The sequence below is a fragment of the Lates calcarifer genome, linkage group LG7_1 (genome assembly GCF_001640805.2).
Source record: "Lates calcarifer isolate ASB-BC8 linkage group LG7_1, TLL_Latcal_v3, whole genome shotgun sequence".
In the NCBI taxonomy this organism is placed as follows: Eukaryota; Metazoa; Chordata; class Actinopteri; family Centropomidae; genus Lates; species Lates calcarifer.
This window is the reverse complement of record NC_066839.1, coordinates 17,827,578-17,848,649: the sequence shown is the minus strand read 5'-3', so window position 1 is coordinate 17,848,649 and position 21,072 is coordinate 17,827,578. Positions and strand designations below refer to the sequence as shown.

Here is a 21,072-nt window from a genome sequence, read left to right as displayed (position 1 = left end):
CTTGCAGCCTTTGGTTTTCACACAGACTGTTTAATTGGTTCGCTATTTAACCTCCCCTGTCACACTCATGCACATGATAAATCAATAATTATGCACACTGCATTGATAATGCATTCCTCCCATACTAATTAATTCTTCAAGGTAATTAGTTAATTGTGCATGGCTTATGCTGCGAGTGTAGCTAATCCCTCTGGTGGGACATGTCTGTATATGTGCAAAGCTATTGCTTGACAGCCACTGACCTTAATAGGACTCAAATCCAGTATCATGTGCCTTGTGTCTAATGCGAGATTTTAAATTGTAATATTGCATGTATAACGCATTATATAATATACATAGTATATATAAATAACTGCCCACCCAACCCCCCACCCACCTAAAATTGTAATAAGGAAAATAAATCCACTTTCATTTATTCTCAAAATCCCACATGACTGTTCCATTAGAATAAGTGTCAAATTGTTCCAAACCCAGTGGATTCGAAAGCTGTGTCAGTAACTCTCTGGGATTTGTCGAGACTCAGAAAGAAGCTTTAGCAGAGTCTTTGTATCTGCATCTGTCCAAGTCTCACCTTTGACACACGCACGTTGGTACGCACATAGACACACAGACGGTGAACACACAATCATTTGTTCAACACTATTATTATCTGTGTAGGCACAGCTTCTCTGATTCTCTATTAAGCTTTTGGTGTGTGTGTGTGCGTGTGTGCGTGTGTGCGCGCGTGCGTGCAGCATGTATGTGCATGAGCTCTGGCAACGGCAAGGCAACATCTTTCTAGTTTGAGTATCTGTCTGAGGGTGAGATTGTCTCCATAGCAAAGAGTGGAGGCTGTTAGATTCAAGTTATTTTTGTCTGTTTTATTATTCTATGTAAGATATTGGATTTCAGTATTTAGGGATTTGTTTTTTATTTTTCTCCTTCTCTACTGTTAATGACCAACACATCAGTGTAATGTGGGTGATATCTCAACGTTGGTACTGATGAGAGCTAAATGTTAACATGTTGGTTAAATACATTAACTCAAGTAAGGTGGTTTAGAAAATGTGGTACCTTACAATGCCTTGAACTTGAAAGAGTAAAACAATTACATACACTAAAGACTTGTTTCAGATTGATGAATTGAAACTGCTGCAATTGACTGCTCCCTCAGCCCTGCCACCTTGAGTTATTGTTGATTCATATTGTTGTCGAGCTCTCTGTTCATGCTCTGCACATGTACAGTTTACAGCACTAATGGTGGTAATAAATTCCTTGTAATTTTTGAAGCAATGGGTCCCAAAAGGAAGATTTGCATTTGTACCTGATGATCATCTATTTTGCTGCCTAAAATGACCACAATTGCCAGCAGATTTGGTATTTTATCAGCTGTTGTTAACTAGCTAACTAAGCTAATGTTAGATCCACAAGCTTGTTGAAAATGCCATCTCCAGCTGATTTTTAAAAAAATGTTTCTACTAGATGACTTTAAGATTCTACTGCATGGCTACATACATGATTTTGTGCTAACAGACTGACGCTGTAGCTGCATGCATGGCTAGGGTTGTTGTAGTAAATTTCCTCAAATCCAGTAAAGAGAACAGTTGTGCTAATGTTAGCCTCAAGTCAGATAGCATCCAGGACTGGTTTCCACACAGTGGAGAAATACTACACAGTGGAAGTGCTCATGTTAGTGAATGCTAATCATGTGCTCTTTGTCCTTGGCAGTAACACTGAGCTACTACAGTGTTAGGCAGACATGCTAACGACAGCAGCTTACACTAAAGCACCAAAACACACCTTTTAATATACTTTTACTGCTGTGAATGCAATTTTTGAAAATACAACAAGGCACATCGATTAGACTTTGAAAAAAAAATACAGTGATAACAGCCCAGTGCACGCTGCTTCAACAGGTGGAGAAATCCAAGGCTTGATAAGTTTCCTTGACGGTTACAGTTGCTAAGCAATGAGTGGACAATTGCTATGTGGGGCAGGGGGGTTTAGCAAATGATCAATCACAATGTGTTTCTTTCATTTAACAGAAATACATTATTGGGCATATGTTTCATTAATGCCGTGTGTCATCTAGATCTCACCTTCTTCTCAGTTTATGCTGTGAACTGAACTGATTTTGCAGATGACTCACAGATACAAGATTATTATGACCATTATCATTCTAAAAAAATTATGGTGACTGTACAAAAATATTCTAGCACATACTTTCTTTGCAGTTTTGCTAGGTTGTCATTTCATCAAGATAAATAATGGCAAAGGAGGTTGGCTCTCTGCTCCCGCTCTCTGTAACTCAGACACACTTAAGTCAGACATATAAAAGTGCAGCTGGTGACATAAGAGTGGGAAACTGGAGGATTCTCACCCTGTAATTTCAGCATCCTCTCAGATGCATTTTCAAAGAGCATGACTATGACTATACCAGCTCCTTAAATCAGACATAATGTGTCCACAAGTCGTTGCTGTTGCAGGTTTCACTTAAGTCAATCACTCCATTGGCATGCTATTAACAATCTTGTCTTTGTGTCTCTTGTCCTTTTTGTTTACTGAGCTTGCTGTGAGTCCAGCCTACGGGAAAAACATAAACCTAACACTGCTGAGCTAAAATCAAATAATGAGCCCTGGAGCTACTGGTTTCACTGAATTTTTATCAATACCAAGCACCTACAGACCTAGACAGCATCAGGGTGTCAAAAAGTCCTCATATCTGCATCTGTGCTTGGACAATGTGCAGCCAAGCCCAAAGTAAACAGCAGTCACGCATTTTAGGTTTCATCTCAGACTCAGAATGCTGGCTCATTCAGCTTTGGATAGGTCTGTTTGTAACAAGGTTCTTTCTGGAGGTTTTGTCTTCTATTTGTCATGATAATGAATGAAAGCAGCGTCAAAGACAGAGGCTATTGAGTAGGATACAATATGGTTGTGAAACATTTGAATCATGAATGATGTGAATGAGAGTGTCACTGATCATCTGCTTGTAAAATTCAGCATTCTGCATTGAGGGTAAACACTCAATTACTCATGAAGAGGGTTTCTTTTTCATTTTCTACATGACACTGTGTTTTATGTAATAACTACTGTTAGACATAAAATCAAGAACACCCATTTTATTAAAGCTATTTTTCTCTCATAAGTGTCCTTTACAGAGACAGATACAGTATGGATATGGGTAGAGTCATAGTGGGTACTGGAAAGTACTGCAGATGAGTGGAAGTTGTGCTAAGGTGTGGAGTAGTGTGTAGTGTGCATTGGGTTTTTAAAGCATAGATACAAGGGCTCTAGGCAGGCTTTTTTATCACCATGGAAACAGATTTTCTCACGGGGGAACATTCCAGCACTCTGAGCCCAGTCCAGATGTGAGACTCCAGCAAACTATCATGCATCATTCATGTAGCCATGTTCTTGACAGGAAAGCGGGGTGAGATGGTTTGGACTACAAGCCGTAGCTGCTGGGGGTCAGCCTGGTTGTCGATGAAGAGGATATATTATGTAGTTATAAATTCAGTCTTGTACAACTTGCTTTTTCTTCAGGAAGGCAGTCCTCAGTGTCTGTTTGTGCTTACTATCCTCATCCTTTTAGCCTTTTGTATCCTTTGAAAAAAGATTCACACCAGTTCCCCCCTATCTGTCCACGCTAGTCTCCGCCAGCCGGTTGTTCATGATGCCAAGGGCGCCCACCCCTCCTGAGAATCCGTTCTGACGTGAACTGGAGCTGGATTGGCGCGGGTGCCCGATGGCCATCTCCGATAGCTGTTTCTGCATAATAGCCAGATTCACCTGTGGGTAGAGGAAAGAGATGGAGAAATCAACAGATGAGGAAATATTTGCTGCTGTGTTTGGGAGCGGTATGTGTGAACCTGTGAAGCCTTGTGAAACAAGAAATAATACAATGTGTTGGTGGCGGACACATCTGATTTCACAGGTGCGATACAAAGGCAGCAGATGGTGTTTTTCCTCTCCTTTGCAGTTTCAATTTAAGTGAACAAAGATGACAAATACTGACAGAAAGCAGATATTTACTCTCCCACACTCCAGCCTTTCCCTTTCATTTTGTACTCCACAAAGAAGTGTGTAGAGAACATACCCAGCTGATGTGCAATGCTGTTTTATGTGTGTTCAGTTCAGTTAATATTAAATCAAATGAGATGGTGCTACCGTATTTTACACCCAGATATGTGTGGCAGTCCACCACTCTGGTCCAGACTGAAATATCTCATCGACTATATGACTCTCCATGAAATGTTGTAAAGATGTTTATTGCCCAGAGGGGATAAGGCCTGCTGACTTTGGCGATCCCCCCCCTCGCATCACCATGGAGTTGACACTGTTATTTTTCAGGGCAAGATTTCAACAAATATTAGATGGATTGCCTTGCAATTTGGTTCAGTCCTTCATCTTCCCCTCAGGGTGAATTGTAATAATTCTGGTGATCACCTGAATTTTTCTTCATCACCATTATCAACTCAAAAACGTAATTTTGTCCAATAGGATCATATACGACTCTCAGCAGACTCAGCTGTAATTTGTTTTTACTGCTAAAAAGTAAATGTTTGCATGCTGACACACTAAATTAAAAGAGTGAACATCAACAGTATTAATTAAATTAATTAAAGCACCTCTGTACCTAAGTAGAGCCTCAGAGAAGTGCTGAAATGACAGGCAAACTGTTCTTGTTATAACCGAAACACACATGCAAGTAATGTGAACATTTTAATGGGACTCAGTTAAACTACAGATGACCATAAAATAATTAGATTGAACTAAAAATGTAAGAACACTGCTTATGAACTTCAGTGTCATTATGTTTAACTATTTTATTTTTCTCAGTAAATGGATGAGTCTGAGGGGGCCATGAACTGTTGAACTCATCTTCAGTGTTTACACCACTGACCAAGACGGAAATGTCTATATAGATGACTCAGAGTTTGGAGATCTGTTGCTGAGAGACTTCTACCACCCTGTGTATTTAGAGAGGCTACTGCCAAATAAAAACATTTTCCACTGAACTCTATATAACTCTGAACTCTCATGATACATTTCGAGTTCATGTTGCCGCTAAATCCCACCCACACATCATCAATGGTCCGCAGTCGTCGACTGAAAATGAAAAGGTCAGCATGTTACCTTGTAGAAGTGAAATCTCTAGTCTCCAGCCTTCTGTCTGTCCTCTCTCTTTTATTCTGCTCTCCACAAGTACAGTATGTTCAAAGCCAGACTTTACAGGTGTCTATTAAGAGTGACAGCTCAGACAAACTAGCTTGATATTGATACTGAATTTCCATTTTGTGTCACTTCATTCATTTGTATATTATTATATGTTATGTAAGGTGCTGGACAAATCAGATGTCTGAACTTACAGACCTCTACAAACAGACAAGGCAATACCATGATTTGCAGACAAATATGCCGGTCAGTCACCACACTGTTACATGAATTAGTATTCCAGGCATTTTGTTTGGATGCATACATGTAAAGCTCTGAAGTTTATCAACTAATTCAGAGGCTGAAAGGAGACCATGGCTAGTCCAGGATACATTTGAATCAATTCACGTTCATGGCTTATTATGTTTTTTTTTTTTTTGAACAGTTACATTTTAATGTTTTTTTTTTAGTTCTTAAGTGTTCCCATTAATATCTGATGTTAACAACTGAGGTGTTCTTCAGGTGGAGTGCATATTTGTTTTGAAGTTGTCTATATACTCTGAAAGAGCAACTATGAATGTTCTGTGAGCCCAGTTCCAACTTCCAATGTTAATGGAATGCAGCATCAGTGTTGGACTTAGAGCACGGGCATATGGCTATTACCTGGTGGCAGTATATACCATTGCAAATGCACAATAATACAATAGAAACCATTCACTTATTCATTTTAGGAAAGCACTAATCCTCTGGAAGAGTGAGTCACACTGAATGACATCAATATGTGTTCCATGTCTGTGGGTCGGTATGTTTGTTCATTTTCTGTGTTGATGGTTTGATGACTGTTTTAGCAGACATCAAACCATCAACACACATTTTCTCCATCAAAAACCTCAGGCTCTTTAATCACAATGACCATCAGGTGTGAAAATCCAGCTTTTCAGAGTTGACAATAATCCACAGGCGAGCGAGCACAGTTTTGACATTAAATATCTCTATAAGGGCTGTTGAAGGGGGTGATAGTAATGGAGTAAGGCCATTGGTATTCAGAGAAATTTTACACATAATATTTATGCAGCCTAGAAGACAGCAGCAAAAATTAAACTGCTGCTTATACAGAGACAGGAGGCTCTTATCAAAAATATTAATCATTATCATTTAACCTTTATTAGTCATTGACTGGTCTTATTATTTTTTCATACTATCAATTACTGCAGATTTTCATTTGAGTTTCAATATTAAGTATGCACGTGATTATATGATCTGGCACGTGTATGTATGTTATGGCTCGTGAGGAATCTCTGTCCTGACAATTGTGCTTCCATAGAGCATTAAAAATTCAATAAAGCTTATAATGATGGGGATGACAGAGAGCGGGGTGAAGGAGTTAATGACTGCAGTAAGCATGACTACAGGGAAACAAGGTTACTGACTAAATGTTCTGCCTGCTACTCATGTGAGCAATTAAATCAAATTACTCTTGGAATTATCTTGTGTGTAATAACACAAGTGATTACATTAGACATGTGGAGTGTCACACAAGCTGTCAACCACAACTTGCTCATGTCCTGCAGCTCTCACCTTATTGGCTGCTAAGAAGTCCCTCATGGAGATCATCTCCCCAGACATCCTGCGCCCAGTGTCTGTCTCGCTCTCGTTGATGGCGTCTGTCTCGATGGAGGGGTCTCTGCGGGTACGCAGGTGACCTGGGGCCACCACGTTCCGTCGGGGGTGCCTGTGCGGGTGGTGACCTCTCCTTGGGAAACAGCAGCGACAGGGGGCTTCCAGCCTCCTCAGCAGCCAATTGAGGACCTGCTTGATGACGATGGAGATCACGTTGAAGAGGGAGTAGATGCAGCAGACACCGGTCAGGATGAAGAAGAAGTTGCCTAGTCGGTATGCGGCCGTTGCGTGGCCCTCATAGACGACCCGCTGGCTGCTCACCATATCTCCAAAACCTATGGTGCTGAAGGCCACAAAGCAGAAGTAGAGTGAGTCCAGGTAGCCCCAGCCCTCAGCTGCTGAGTACATGAGTGAAGCACAGCAGGACACCAAGATGGCTGCCGCTCCTAGAATAAGCATAACACAGTAGACTGAAGGTTTCCAGCCAGCCAGATCCGCTCCTTTTCCTGCTCCGCCTCCCGCAGCTCCACCTGCTCCACCTGCTCTGTTTCCCCCAGAGACTTGCCGGCCATTTTGGGGGAGCACAGCCTTGTTATGGCGTCGTTCGTGACAGGATTTGAGGACAACAGCGATGACGGTGATGACACGCTCCAGGAAGAGGTTGAAGAAGAGGATTGTGGCTGCGCAGCCAAGCAGGCCGTAGAACATCAGGAAGACTTTTCCTCCAATGGTGGCAGGAGTGGTCATCCCAAACCCTGGGATACACACAAAAATTATTATGTAATAAGACAGAATTTATACAGGAAAACTGGTATTATGAGAAATAACTTGAAGTGCTCTGAATAAAAGGAAGTAACAAAATAATTTGATTGATAAATAATTGCTTAGTCTTACCCAAAGCCTCCATTTTTTCTTTCACATACACTCACTTCAGTGCTCTTAGCGAATAAATTGATTATTTACCGAGGAGATGAAGGCGGTCACTGCCTCCAGCTGCTTAATTTTACCTTTAAACCCATTCATTCACAGAGATGAGTAATTATGAATCTCTTCTTCTTCTAAGTGAAAATTACACGCAAGTAACTGCCTCTCTCCACTGGGTTGCCATTTATGATGCACTCTCCCTCTCTCTCTTTCCATCACTCACTTTAAGAGCTAAGGTGTTTTCAGTCCAAGCACATCACCACAATCAGTCCCAGTGTGTCAGTTTGTCTTAACATTTCAACGTATTCCCAACAGTTATCTGGCAGCTAAAGGACCCAGCAGAGCCCTTTCACGTCTTAATTTGATCATTTTGCTATTCGGTTCGAACCCATTTAACTGGTTTCACCCTGAGGGGAAGACTGAGACGCTGTTTGCGTGCGACTTGATGTTTGTCTATTGAAAATGGGCAGATGAACAAAATGGGAGTCAAAGGGAGAGGTCTTTCTATTGACTGTGCCAATGCGAGTGATGTTTTCTTTTCATCCCTCATTTAACACTGAAAGCTCAATAAAGCACTGTCTGTCTGTCTGCTTTCCTTTTCAGTTTATTACATTCATAACATTTTTGAAAATTTGAGCACTTATTATTAATAGTGATTACAGTTACATGCGCTGTGTGTTTTTTTGGTTTGACAAAAGTGACTGTTTACAGGTGTAGCAGCTGTAAATTCTTACAGCATAAAAGCTCTTTTCTCCAGAAAAACAATGATAAATGTTACTGTAACTCATGTCATGAAAAACATACTCTGCAGCATGACTAATTGCCACTGTGCCACAGGCAGGCTTCTTGTGGAGGATTTGATTGCCTCCACACTCAAATTGGTTCTCAAGGTGCTAATTGAGCTCGAGTTTTCTTCCAAACGTGGCGATAAAGTCAAATGAGCTGGGTTTTATAGATGTGTTTTTCTTCCTGTCTCGCTTCATAAACCAGGTTAAATGTGATTTTGATGAGTCATTTAACTGGTTTTTAAAAAAATATACAGTCCATGGAAAAAAGAAGAGAAAAATAGTGTGCTACTGTGTCAGTATGACATCTGTGTCAGTGTGGCTGTGTGGAACAAAAGCTTTGGACATAGTGGGTGTTAATGGTGGAGGGGTGGGGAGCCTGGGTTGTGCTACACAGTCCTGACTTTTTACTTTTTATAAATGCAACCTCACTCACACAGGAAAAAAGCATTTTAAAACCAGCAACCTGTCTGTTTGGGAGGTATGCTTATTTGCTTACTTCCTAGAAGTTAGATAAGAAGTCTGTGCAGTGTAAGACCAACAGCTAGCAGCCAGTTAGCTTAGCTGAGCTCTTTCTCAAGTCCTATCATCATTGTGAAGAAAGTCAAGAAAGTTACTGGTCAAAATAGTCCAGTGTTATCTTTGTTACCTTTGGACAGAACTAGGCTAGCTGTTTCCAGCCTTTGCGTTGAGCCAAGCTGGTTCTGCTGGTTCCAGATTAATTTTTTTTCTCCTGCATTCCCATTTCAGTTTTGGACAGTCTTGAATAATGTAACAATGAGTTTTAATGTTGTTTCTGAGAAATCATGTTTTTTTTCCCCCATCAGTTTGGCATGGGAAATGTGTCTAAATGCTACAATACCAATGAGCCATGGCCACATTTGTAAGACATTTGTAAGAGAAGAAGCCATTTAGAAGTGAGAAAAATATGCCAAGTGAATGGCTTCATCTTTGAATTTCTAAACAAAACACATCACCATACTTGCAAAACTGATAAAGAATGCAAAATTTTCCCGTTCTCTCAGTACCATCATCTTTGGCTTCCACCAGCCACATGTAGCATCACAGTGAAGAAAGAAGAAGAAATTGAGGTTCTGTGATTGGCTGTATCTTGCCAAAATGCATCCTAGGAGTTTAGTATAGTTTTTATGTACCTTCGACTTATTATCAACAAACCTCTATCATCTTTTGGACTGATGATGCAACCAGGACAGTTTGATACCCATCCAAGTTGCAGAAGTGCTCAAGCTGTTATTATTAAATACCACAGACATCAGTGTGGTATTGATCTTCTAATCTACTTGACAGTAAACCAATCTACACACAATATATTTATTGCATATTTTAATAAGGTCATTCAGCCAAATAAAGCTTCATTATCACAATTTTATAATAAACCTTTTCTTTCAGTATTCACTGAAGTATCTGCATCGGTGCATATGTTCTGACCACGCATGCAGTAAAGATGCAACACTCTTGTACTCCATGTACTCATCCAAGCTCTGGTGTACACTCTCCTAGAGGATGCTAAATGATGATGTATTTGTGAAAGGCTTACTCTCAAGCTATATACATGCTCCAAAAACCAAGAAATGAGAGTGTTAGATTTGAAAAAAAAAAAAAAAAAGATGAAAGGGATAAAGACTGATCGCCTAGATTGATGACAGTAAATTAAATATAAGAACATTTCTGTCTTTCCAGGCAGCTGGGTTCAGAGTTATAAGCTGGGTATTACAGCACACAGAATCTGTACAGGAGGTTATAGCAATAATGACTACATCAAATGATGCCATGACAATGCAGCTCTCATTGTAAGATCAGATATGTGATGCAGTCTTGTTACATTTAAAGATGAGTGGGTGTGTTACTTGCACTTGTCATAATTGCCAACTTAAATAATAATAGTATAGGAATAGTACAGGCATTCACACACAGAACGATGATGGTTCTTCTCATAAGAGGCTATTTGAGTAACAGATGTGATGAAGTTTGTGTTTTAAAATCAGGGTGCTGTCTTTACTACTTAGTCAGAGGTTTCAGAGGAAAGTGCTGCTAATGCAGCAGCCCCTCTGCAATGGATACATTCATCCTGGAAACTGTGTAGGTCTTCAGGAGTCACTGGACCAATCATGCAGTTGTATAAAATGTGATCAGTAAGGCAATTGGCTTGACAAATCTCTGGTCTATCTATCTCTCTTATTTAAATGGTGATGGCCAAGCCAGTCTTCTAATCAGAGGGCCTGTCAAACTGTCAATCATCATACATGAATTCACTCCAGTCAGTGATGTTGAAATGGCACAAACCTCTATCAGACCCTGAGAGAGAATAAAACTGTAAGAAAAAGCAGAGCGAGCGAGTGACAACAACATCAGATCAATAGGTTTATTGTTGTGCCGTGTAACAGTGCTATTGCCTGGAAGGATGGCTCTGTCTCTCTGCTCTCTCTGTCATAGTGACACCAACACCTCTAGTGCTCTCAGACAGTCCTGGACACAGCCTGCGCTGAAATGGAGAACATATTGTCAGGGACAAATCTTGCTCTGAAGCAGGCATTACCTGTTTTCTTTTTTCCTCTGCAGAGTTTTACTGAACCCACAGAAACAGATTAGAATTACTAAATCAAGAGTAGCAAATGTCACAAAAGCTGCTGCTGCAAAAAAATAAATAAATAAATAAATAAAATAAAAATAAAATAAATAATAATAATAATAATGATAATAATGATAATAATGACAAAAACTGATCAGAGAGGAGAACTTGTCAAAAACAGATGCAACTAATAACATTAATTACGGATTCATTCTGTTCTGCTGTGCTACATCCAGGGCTTAATGTGTATGCTGGAGCACTGCCTGCAAATAAAGGTGCCACAACAACCATCAATGTTATCAGTTACAGCTGTGCTTTTCTTGCTATGACAAGTCAAAATGCATCATGTGAAAAAGTCCAGTGCACACAATGTATTTTGCTGGTTGCTGGGCTTCATCTGTTTTGGGTGAAAGTTTGAAACTTGCTTTCTAACATCTTTTAAACACAAAAGAAATTGATAGTGTAAAAATAATTTGGCCATTTTGGCTCATGAAAAGTGAGTGAATCATGGCCTTGATGTGAGAGTTTGTTGTAGTGTTTGCAAAACATAGCAAACTATGAAAGGCACTGATTATGACAGTGAGTCACACTGTAGAGAAAGACTTGGAGTTGACTGAGAGATTAATTTTAATCTTAAAATGCTCGTGTCTTTATCTCACCAATGGTTGATACCACAGTTCCCACGAAGTAAAAAGCGCCGGTGAAGTCCCATCGAGGTCTGATTGTGTCCACACGGATGCCGGCTACGTTCGCCTCCTCGTAGTTCCTGAGGAAGTTGTTCAGGTCCTTCTTACTCAGGTTGTACTTCTGGCTGAAATGCTCGAACCTCTGCGCCCAGCGCTCTTTCGCCTCTCGTTCCTTTGGCTGCTCCAGCGCTGAGAAAACCGCGGCTCCACAAAACAGATAGATGATGATGAACAATGCCAGCAGCAGGAACCTCGCGTTATCCTCGTTTATTGGACCGGAGCCGCAGCAACAACCGCTCCTACATGCCATTATGTTGCTGTTGTCACCGTGGTGCAGTTGCAGTGAGGGACCTGTGGCATGGTGGTCTCGAATAGAACGCACAGTCCATGGAACAAACGTTAACAATATGTTATAACAGAAAAGTCCTGTGCAGTACAATGAAATGGTCACTTAGTCTATACTAGAGTCGTTTAAAGCTGTAGATTTGGCATTTTGTTCACGAGAATCTGCACAATACAAAGTCCAAACTGTCCAGCCAAACGCATCCTTTAACGACCTGTCAGTTCATCTCCACCGACTGTACACTTAGTTCTTGGCTGCGAAGATGCTCAGAGAGGAGGAGAGATCCGCGCAGCAACCTGTGGATGCAGGGAGTCGTGCCGTTGTGCTCTGTGATCCTGCCTCTCCAAAGAAGTCTCCACCCCAGAGCGCGCGTTTTACGCACCGCAGATTGACCACCATCATCAGGGTGTATTTACAGCCTCTGTACATCTATCACCGCGTGCGAAGTCTATCTTGACAAATGAGTTTCTATATGTAATTTCCCCCCTTTTCATCTTGCAAAAGGCATCATACGAGCCTCATCTGATCTTGAGTCCCGAGCTGACCTGAAAATGTTCGACCTGACCCCAACTTCGGAGGTTTGATTCTGACAATATAGCGCGCGTTTGCATAGTGAGATCAATATCACTTGACCTTTCAGAGCTCTGATGAGGGATTCATGCTCCTGCCCGTGCTTACCCGGGGACGATGTGAGCAAATGTCACAGCAGAACGACGTTTCGAAATAAATTATTCAGTATCACAGGGACAACAAAAAGCTATTTCTGTAAAATTGGGAATTTAACAAAATGATGACGCGTGAGAGGCCATTTCAGCACCATGGACAGAGCGTTAGGTCACACTTTTCTAAGTTGTCACGGTCTAAACTTACAGTATGTGTAACATTACAGCTGACTGTTCATTATTAATCATGTTTCCATTTAAACCTGCTCAAAGCAAGCCAAAAAGTTCACTGGACCAGTTATTAGCCCATTATACTCTTTAGTATTAGACACACAGAAGCTATGTACTGCTAGCTAATGAATGCTAGATATTGTTATTGAGATACTTTTCCCACAAGTGTTTTAAAGTGAGTTGTAATAGAAGACGTGGTCTACTGCCATTTTATGTATAAAATATATTCTTTCAAGCATTGCTTCGAGATAAAAATATATCTAAATAAATATCTATTCTATTCTATACTGTGCAATATAGCAATAGTAAATAGTATAGTATAGTAAAGTATGGTATGGTATAATATAGTATGTAGAATAGTATAGTATAGTATATTATAATATAGTATAATAACAAAAGGTATAGTATAGTATAATATAGTATACTACAATATAGTAACAACAGGTATCAGTATAGTATAGTATAGTATAGTATAGGATAGGATAGGATAGGATAGGATAGTGCAGAATGGTATAGTATAGTATAGCAAGATATAATATAGTATGGTATGGTATGGTATGGTTAATATAGTATACTATAGTATAGTAACAACAGGTATAGAATAGTATAGAGTGGTGTTGTGTAGTATGCTATACAAAACTGTACTGCACTTTACTGTAATAGAATTTAATATTCTGTAGTGTTCCAGACTATAGAATAGAATACCATTATACACTGCTCTGCACTGCCATGTCATAATACTATGCTGTAGTATTCCACAGTGTCTATACTACTGTTCACTATACCACACAACACAGCACTATGCTAGTCAGCTCCAGCTCTAATATCCCTCAATAATGTGGTCAGTGCAGGTATCTGATTGAACACTATCAACTTTAGCCTGCTCTTTGTCAAACAATGGCAGGCTAAAAGTGAAGGTGTGTAGCTTTTAAAAAAATGTTTTTCTCATTTGCTGGAACTAGACTTTGTAGCCAACTATCGCTAACAGCTAACTGCATGCTGCATATAAAAATTAGGTTAATTTGCCATTCAGCTCTTATTTCATGAAGCACTGGTGATTATTGGGCTGTGGTGGTTTTATTAACAATATCAGTCATAGTAGACAGATGGGTATTGAACTTCCCTTCACTGAACATTTCATGACTTGTTTCGATGCACATTTGAAAGAAAGCCTGAACCCTGCCTTCTTTGGACTGGTTTAAGTGATTATAGTCTGTTAAACTAGCATAAAATGTCAATTTATAAACACTGTGATCACCGATAGGACTCTGCGTGCATACACTATATGTTCATGTTTGTGCATATATGTTCTTGATTATTGTCAATAATTATGACAGAGTTTGGGCATTCATAAGCATGCGTGAGTGTGCATACATGTTATTTGCTTATTTATGCATATACACATACATCTTGCCTGTATATATGGCTTTCATGCTGTCGCCTATAGTAGCTGTCTCTTTTCTTTGCAAAACTTTCAGCCTATATATGGCCTTGTTTTGTCCACAGTCTTCACTTGTTATAGAAAGTAGTCCCTGGCAGAGGAAGAGTACACAATGTTCTGTGGTCTGGTTCCCATCATATTGACCAAAACATCTACACAAAACTGACACATTTATGGGCATATCATTTTTCTTTTTCATTTAGCTGCAGGGATGCCCATTTTCTCTTGTAATAATGCTTATTGTTGACTGACAATGGATATTATGTGGTAAGGAGGCCATGTGCTATGCTGGGGTGATTTTATGGTCTGTTTTTATCTTTAACGAAGTGAGTTTATGGACAGGAATGTTTGGTGCAAATATGCAATGGTGACAGTTTTTATAAGTGTATAGTTGAACATTTTGGGAAATGTACTGAGTCACTGAAATGTGAAGAGTTAGATAAAAAGATTAATATGAATTTTAGACATGAGAGTGTTATCAATCTTCTCATCTAACTCTCATGAAATGCAGGCAAAATTCATACATTAAAATTTAACATGGTGCTTTATGAGAGGCAAAAAGTTAAATGCAAGCTCATAACATTATGTTTTAAATCATCACTGTAAAACCTGTTTTTCTTTGCTCCAACACAACAAAAGCTCTGCAACATCCTGTGAGCTGGTGGACAGTTGGCTAATGGCTGGCCACACAGAAAGCATTTCAGCTGCACAGCATGGAACGAAGTCAGATAAACTGCTTCTGGTCATGTCGTTTGAATTAGCATTGGTTGGGTCTGAAGACTAGAGTGTGTACTAGTGTGCAGTTGTAAAGACGCAAACTCACCAGACCTCTGTAACCCACACCGCATGTCTGCTTGAGGCTAGCAGCTATACTATCATAACATACCCAAAAAGAAAGTGGTTCTGGTTTTAGTTACTCATCCTGTGAGATTATGAAAGTCAATATAAAGAGCAATATTCTGAATAAGAAAATATGTATCAGTCTTTTCTGGGGAAATTCTTTTTAATTTGAGTGTTTCATAACTCTCTATAAACCTATACACAGTGAGTAATGGGCCAAATCATACCAAGAACTGAATCTGTGAGAAGTACTGTATGGAATGTATTCATTCATGTAGGATAGCAAAATCACTTTTTGTAATTTACTGATGTTTTGTCTGGTGGGAGATCTGTTTCCATGGTAATACAATGGTAATACAATACAATGAATATTCAAATAAGGGTTATTCATGAGCTGAGCATTAATATATTGAACACACTTGCCAACCTGCTCTGACCTAATAACTACTCTGTCTCTTTTTTTGGAATGTATGTACATGATATCTGGCTGTGCATGATCCCGGGCTTTTTTCGTAGTTCATGTGATGGCACTGTAACTGCTTCACTACTGGTGAGTATGACTCCACCATTACCATGTAGTCTGCCAAGGTCAGAACCATTTGTCATCAGCTGCTACATCTGTAAGTGGGCACTTCACCTCATTTTGCCATGGTTTATGAGCAGCACCATCAGGCTAGTGCTCTAATCATTTGCACTCAAACAGAAACGTGCACATACACATATACAAGATTTCCAAAGCAGGACCCTAATTTAAGCTCTTGGGGTAACAATAGTCCACGCTGCTGAATCGTCCTCAAGCAAGACTTTGGATCTCAGCATCTCCAGCAGCTTCAGGGTAGTTGATCTGCATATGGCCCTAACCTTTGACCTCCCTGTGGAGGGTGCAAGAAAAAGGAGATTTTTTTTTTGCTGGAAGCAGAAGGCTCCAACATTCTTTGACTGTCTTACCTCATGGTGGACTATTGTTAAATGGCTCTCATTTAAACAACATACCACAATATAAATTCCTGGAATAGAATCAAATCAATTTCATAGTCTGGTTACTACTAGTTACAAGGTGATAACCAGCTGAATCTAGACCACATCATGTTAAAAAACAAAATACATATTTACACACAGTGAGGAATAACCTCAATTGAGTTATGAAGATGGTGTGAAGAATCCTGTGTGATGCTCCCTATACATAGAGATCTGATAATGGGGACTGCATGGTGCCTGAAGGAGCTGCAGTTTGCACATGTGTAGAATGAATCGCGTGTCCAGTATGCATTGGGTGATGACAGGGCATATAGGGACAGACTTAGAAAAGGAAGGCACCCACTGCACTGCAACCTTTCATTTACAGGGGTTCAAAAGTCGTGTGGATGGCATCGCTAGATGTCAGTTATAGGCTGAGTTTAGACCAACCCTGTGTGAAAAAACACTGGCGATGCAGTGGGGGTGCTCCAACAAAAGGTGCATAGCCAACGTTTTATCATTAGTATTTATCATGAGCATTAATAGCAGTTTATATAGCAGTCTAGAATAGCATCAAACTTCACCAAGAGCTGTCCCCAGAGGTGGAGAGCAACAGAAATGTTATGCTTTTAGTTCTATCACTTCACTTGCCCTGAAGTTAGCTAGCCTGTCTCTTTACTTCTGATAGCGACTCAGTGGCATCCAGACTGCCCCGAAGAAGTAGTGCAGTTTTCTAACCTCCTGTATTGTAAATGCAACAATAGCTGAAGCTCCTGACAAGCGACCATCACCTGCTCCCAGCAAGAAAACCTATTTAGCAGCAGTTAAAACTTACAAATAGACCCTACTGCTTGACCAATACAATGTTCTTAACGGGATTCATTATTGAGAGAAGAGACTAACTATGACCTCATCGTCTTTGCAGCTGGTATAATAGCTTGTTGGGAAAGGCTTAGTTAAGCAGTTTCTATATGTTTCCCATGAATGAAGTCTGTTTCCTGAGCCCAGAATAAATGCATTAATTTAAGTCAGTGGAGACTAACCAGAGGCTGTGTTGTTTTATTCATCACTCATTGGTTTTATAAACCAATGTGCTGTGTTGTGGCATCTAATAATCCTTCAAATTTATGGATCTGTTACTCAAACCCAGCTTCCTGGATCATATTTCATGTCTCACTAGCCCTAACCAACACAGCCCCTTGCATTTTAATACAAGTAATTCAAATCTCTCAGTTCATCAGTGCAAGTTTGTTGTTTGTGTAGATGGAAAAAAAGAACTGGGTGTAGGACACAGCGCTGTGGGATATTTAAAACAATACTGCTGGATTTAGAAACACCTACCTGTAAAAATTCTTCAGGAACTTCTTAACCCAGAGCAGCAGTACTGGGCTGACCTGAAGTCCAGAGAGGCAAATAACAGTCACACACTATTCTCTCCATATACATCAAGTTCAGCCAAATACACTCCGGACTGTTAGATGCTATTCATTCATCAAATCAGTGTTTGAACTGTGATTATGGTTTTCTTTGTCAAAGTGATGTACTATCAGCCCTGAGGTTCCAAGGCAGATAATATAATAGTGAAATTAAAAAAATTAATTGAGCTGGATATTAAGTATCGCTGGTAGAGCTGTGTCTCTGCTTTAGGACATTTCTATGACGTTATGTTTTGTCAGTGTGGATGTGTTCTGCTCTTTTTTGAAGTGGACAACATCAAAGCAAATGAGAATCTTATTCTATTTGAATGAAATCACAAGATTCAATTTAGTTCACAGCACACATCTCTCTCTCTCTCTCTCTCTGTCTCTCGCTCTCTTTCTGTCTCTCTGTGGTAGGGAGACATTTATCCACTGAGCATGGGGTAACCATAGTAACTAAAAACTAGGTTATAAAGTACATATCAACAGTGTATATCAACAATGGGAACGTGCAAGTGTACAGTGTGCCATCTCAGACAGTTAATATTCTATCGAAAAGGTGTTCCAGGGAAAAATATTGAATCTCAAGTGTTTAGTTTGTCAGGATCTTTGTGTCTGTTCCTGAGGGTTGCTTTTGTTTCTCTTTCTGCCTCTGTTCTGTATTTGACTCGCTCAGTCTTCACTTACTTATAATACACAGTTTCTTTGTTTTATTCCATGGGATTCAGCCACACAGAAACATCTGTGGCCGATACACAGGCTGCATTAGATTCTACAGGTGATAATGATGCTGTGTCTGCCTCTTATATAACACACTAACACCCTCCCAGTGATTTATACATGAAAACACAACATACATAAAATGGAGACTGGGGCGTATTTCAAGTATGTTTTTATTTCAGAATACACTTCTTTCAAAGACTGTTTATTTGATAATGCCGTTTTTCCCAATCACCATTTTATTTCACAACTGCACTTTCAATTGTATAGTCAGTCACGACAGATGGGGCTGTTATGTGATTGGATGTCACTGCAATCATCCATACTGCCTCATACCTGGCTCCAACCTGATTGTCTTGACTGATAAAAAATAATTAATTTTATATTGAGCATTTCTGGCCACCGTAGTAGACTTTCAGTGTTGCCCAAAAACTATTAAAACACATCCATGGGCCACACCATTGCACTGGATATGCTCCTTTATTATCCCTGAATGTGGGCATTATAGTTTATTTCAAGTCGATACCACATACACTGTCCTGCTGTAAATACTCACTAGGGCAGCAAATATGTATTGATCTCCAGCTGAAAATAGTTCCCAATAAATACATTATTTTCTTCTGTTTGGGTAACATTTGATAAAAACTACAGTGCCCACATGTTTTAGGTAACTCTTCAGTTTTTGTTTTTTAAATGAAAAAGTATAGTTGTGACCCATTTTTAAAGATTTTATTTAAATTTATGTCTTTAGAGGATCCAGTGGACCTGAGACCTGAGTGCCACAGACTAGAAATTTGTTGTTGGTTTGATGTTGTCATGGGATTTTTGACAATAAGAAAAACACAGAGTATACCCATTCATTAATTCTCAGGTCTTATAATGACTAACTTTTATAAGGAGCGAGAGTTACAAAGCTAAAGAATACAATATTTATCACTAGCTCACCTGAGTTTGCATAGCAGATCAAATTCATATTATATTGCTGTGGCTTCAGGTGATGGCTTTCTTTTTCTTTTTCTCTGAAGCAAACTCTCCTTCATTTTAACCTTTTGTCATGTAAATGCCTAAATGTGTTTTTCTGGAAACGATCCAGACCTTGCTACCTAGTCCACTGTGTTGGACTAAAAGCAGTGAGCTTTGTCTCTGTTGCATTGGTTATATCAGCAGACACACAGAGCTGGGATTAGTTTTGAGCCAATTAGCAGCTTTAGGTGCCATGGTAGCTTTTGTGCGTGTCTCTGTGGGGGAAAGCATATATGGCTCTGTGCATATCTTTACATAATATGTGTGTATCTATGTGAGGTTTTCTTTGAGGTAATCTATGTGTGTGACTGTACAAGTTTGGGGGTTGGTGAGCATGTGGAAGGCCTTTATCTCCTTTGCCTTTGATGCTCACAGCTTTTTCCAGTCTTTTGTGAAACACAGGGGGGGCTAGCACTGTGGAACTTTACTGTCCTAAGCCGGTAAAGACTGCAGCCTCCCCCGAGTCCATTGGTCAGGGAGGGATAATGAGGTTGTTCCATTTGAGGAGAAGTGATCGGCCACAGAAACAGAAGAGCTGTAATAACAAAGCTAAATTGGAGAGACCTGTCCTTCATCCTAGCCCCATGCTATCAATGAAGACAAAGAGATGATTCATCATCCCCTGGGAGGTGATGACAGTTGATCTGTGGTCAGTCACCCTGACTGATGTAAAGTCTCTGCTGGAAAGTTCACTTTTTCTTTTCTGAAATTCTGAAACAAGGAACAGATCACTTCAACATGTTGCACCAGGAAGTGTCCCAAATATGACCAGCATGCTTTGCTGTGTGCAGCCCATAATTACAAACAGTACTGGTAGTGTCTGGTTATGGGTCTTAGGCTATTCCTGTGACAATAATTGACCTTTTCCCAGTTATGGCAATATTACTCTGTTGGTCAGTTGGTCCATCATGTTGGTCCAGACCCACTCATCTCAGCAACTACTGACAACAGTAAGGACATCAAAAAAAGATTGTCAGTAGTCTTAGAGTAGTAGTAGTAGTAGTAGTCTCAGTAGTGTTCTACAACTTTGTGTGTATCCCGGTCTTACTCTCTATCAGTAAAGAGAGACAGTAAATGAGTTATGACTCATTGTAATGGTATTATCAGTGGGTAAAATTCAAAACTTATACCATCAGTTTCATCGGTAGGACTTCATTAACCCCATGCACTGACTATAAATCCACCTTCAGTCTGGCTCTCATATGTATTATATGATAAAGTGGGTGCTGATGTTTTGGGGTTTCACTGCTCTTCTGTCATATACCACTTAAATCACATGGAAATCTGCTGATAAATGTTGCCACTAAAGAAAAATAATGTAGTGTTTTCCTTGCAAACTTTGGAAACTGTAGAAATCACCCTGCTCTTCTTATGTCTCTTAATATCCTCTCCAAAATGGGTTCTAAAATTGCTCCTGCTGCCAGGTTGATTCATTTTCGCCCTCAGGGACTTTACAGTTGATGTTCCTCGGCGTGGATCCTAACATATCTGAGATGTGTGATCAACATGTTGCAGTGGTATTGATAGGCTCATCTTTTTACTCTGTGGTGAACTTTAACAACTCATTACATGCCAATTGACATATAATGAAGCAATTATATTGTGCTTATAATTCAGTCAGTGATTGTTGCAGTGGTAGGTGCCCTGCAGAAACTGTGAGAAGAATTTAACATTAACAAGCATGAATTTTGGCAGA

General features: G+C 39.8%; 1 protein-coding gene across 1 annotated transcript; it reads right to left on the bottom strand.

Moving 5' to 3' along the window:
- Positions 1-382: 382 nt before the first annotated feature.
- On the bottom strand, positions 383-12,387 carry kcnk13b (potassium channel, subfamily K, member 13b). The gene is made up of 3 exons (XM_018694773.2): positions 11,715-12,387; positions 6,715-7,511; positions 383-3,771 (listed from the first exon to the last, which is right to left on the bottom strand). Exons 1-3 carry the CDS (start codon positions 12,049-12,051, stop codon positions 3,616-3,618), a joined length of 1,290 nt encoding a protein of 429 aa, XP_018550289.1. The 5' UTR covers positions 12,052-12,387; the 3' UTR covers positions 383-3,615.
- Positions 12,388-21,072: the final 8,685 nt, after the last annotated feature.

Bases quoted from the DNA above. Each gene is read 5' to 3' on its own strand.
- kcnk13b (XM_018694773.2), bottom strand. From the start codon at position 12,051: ATGGCATGTAGGAGCGGTTGTTGCTGCGGCTCCGGTCCAATAAACGAG. The intron at 7,512-11,714 runs GTGAGATAAAGA...TGTGTATCCCAG, and splicing joins AACTGTGGTATCAACCATTG to GGTTTGGGATGACCACTCCT. The intron at 3,772-6,714 runs GTGAGAGCTGCA...CTCTACCCACAG, and splicing joins ACTTCTTAGCAGCCAATAAG to GTGAATCTGGCTATTATGCA.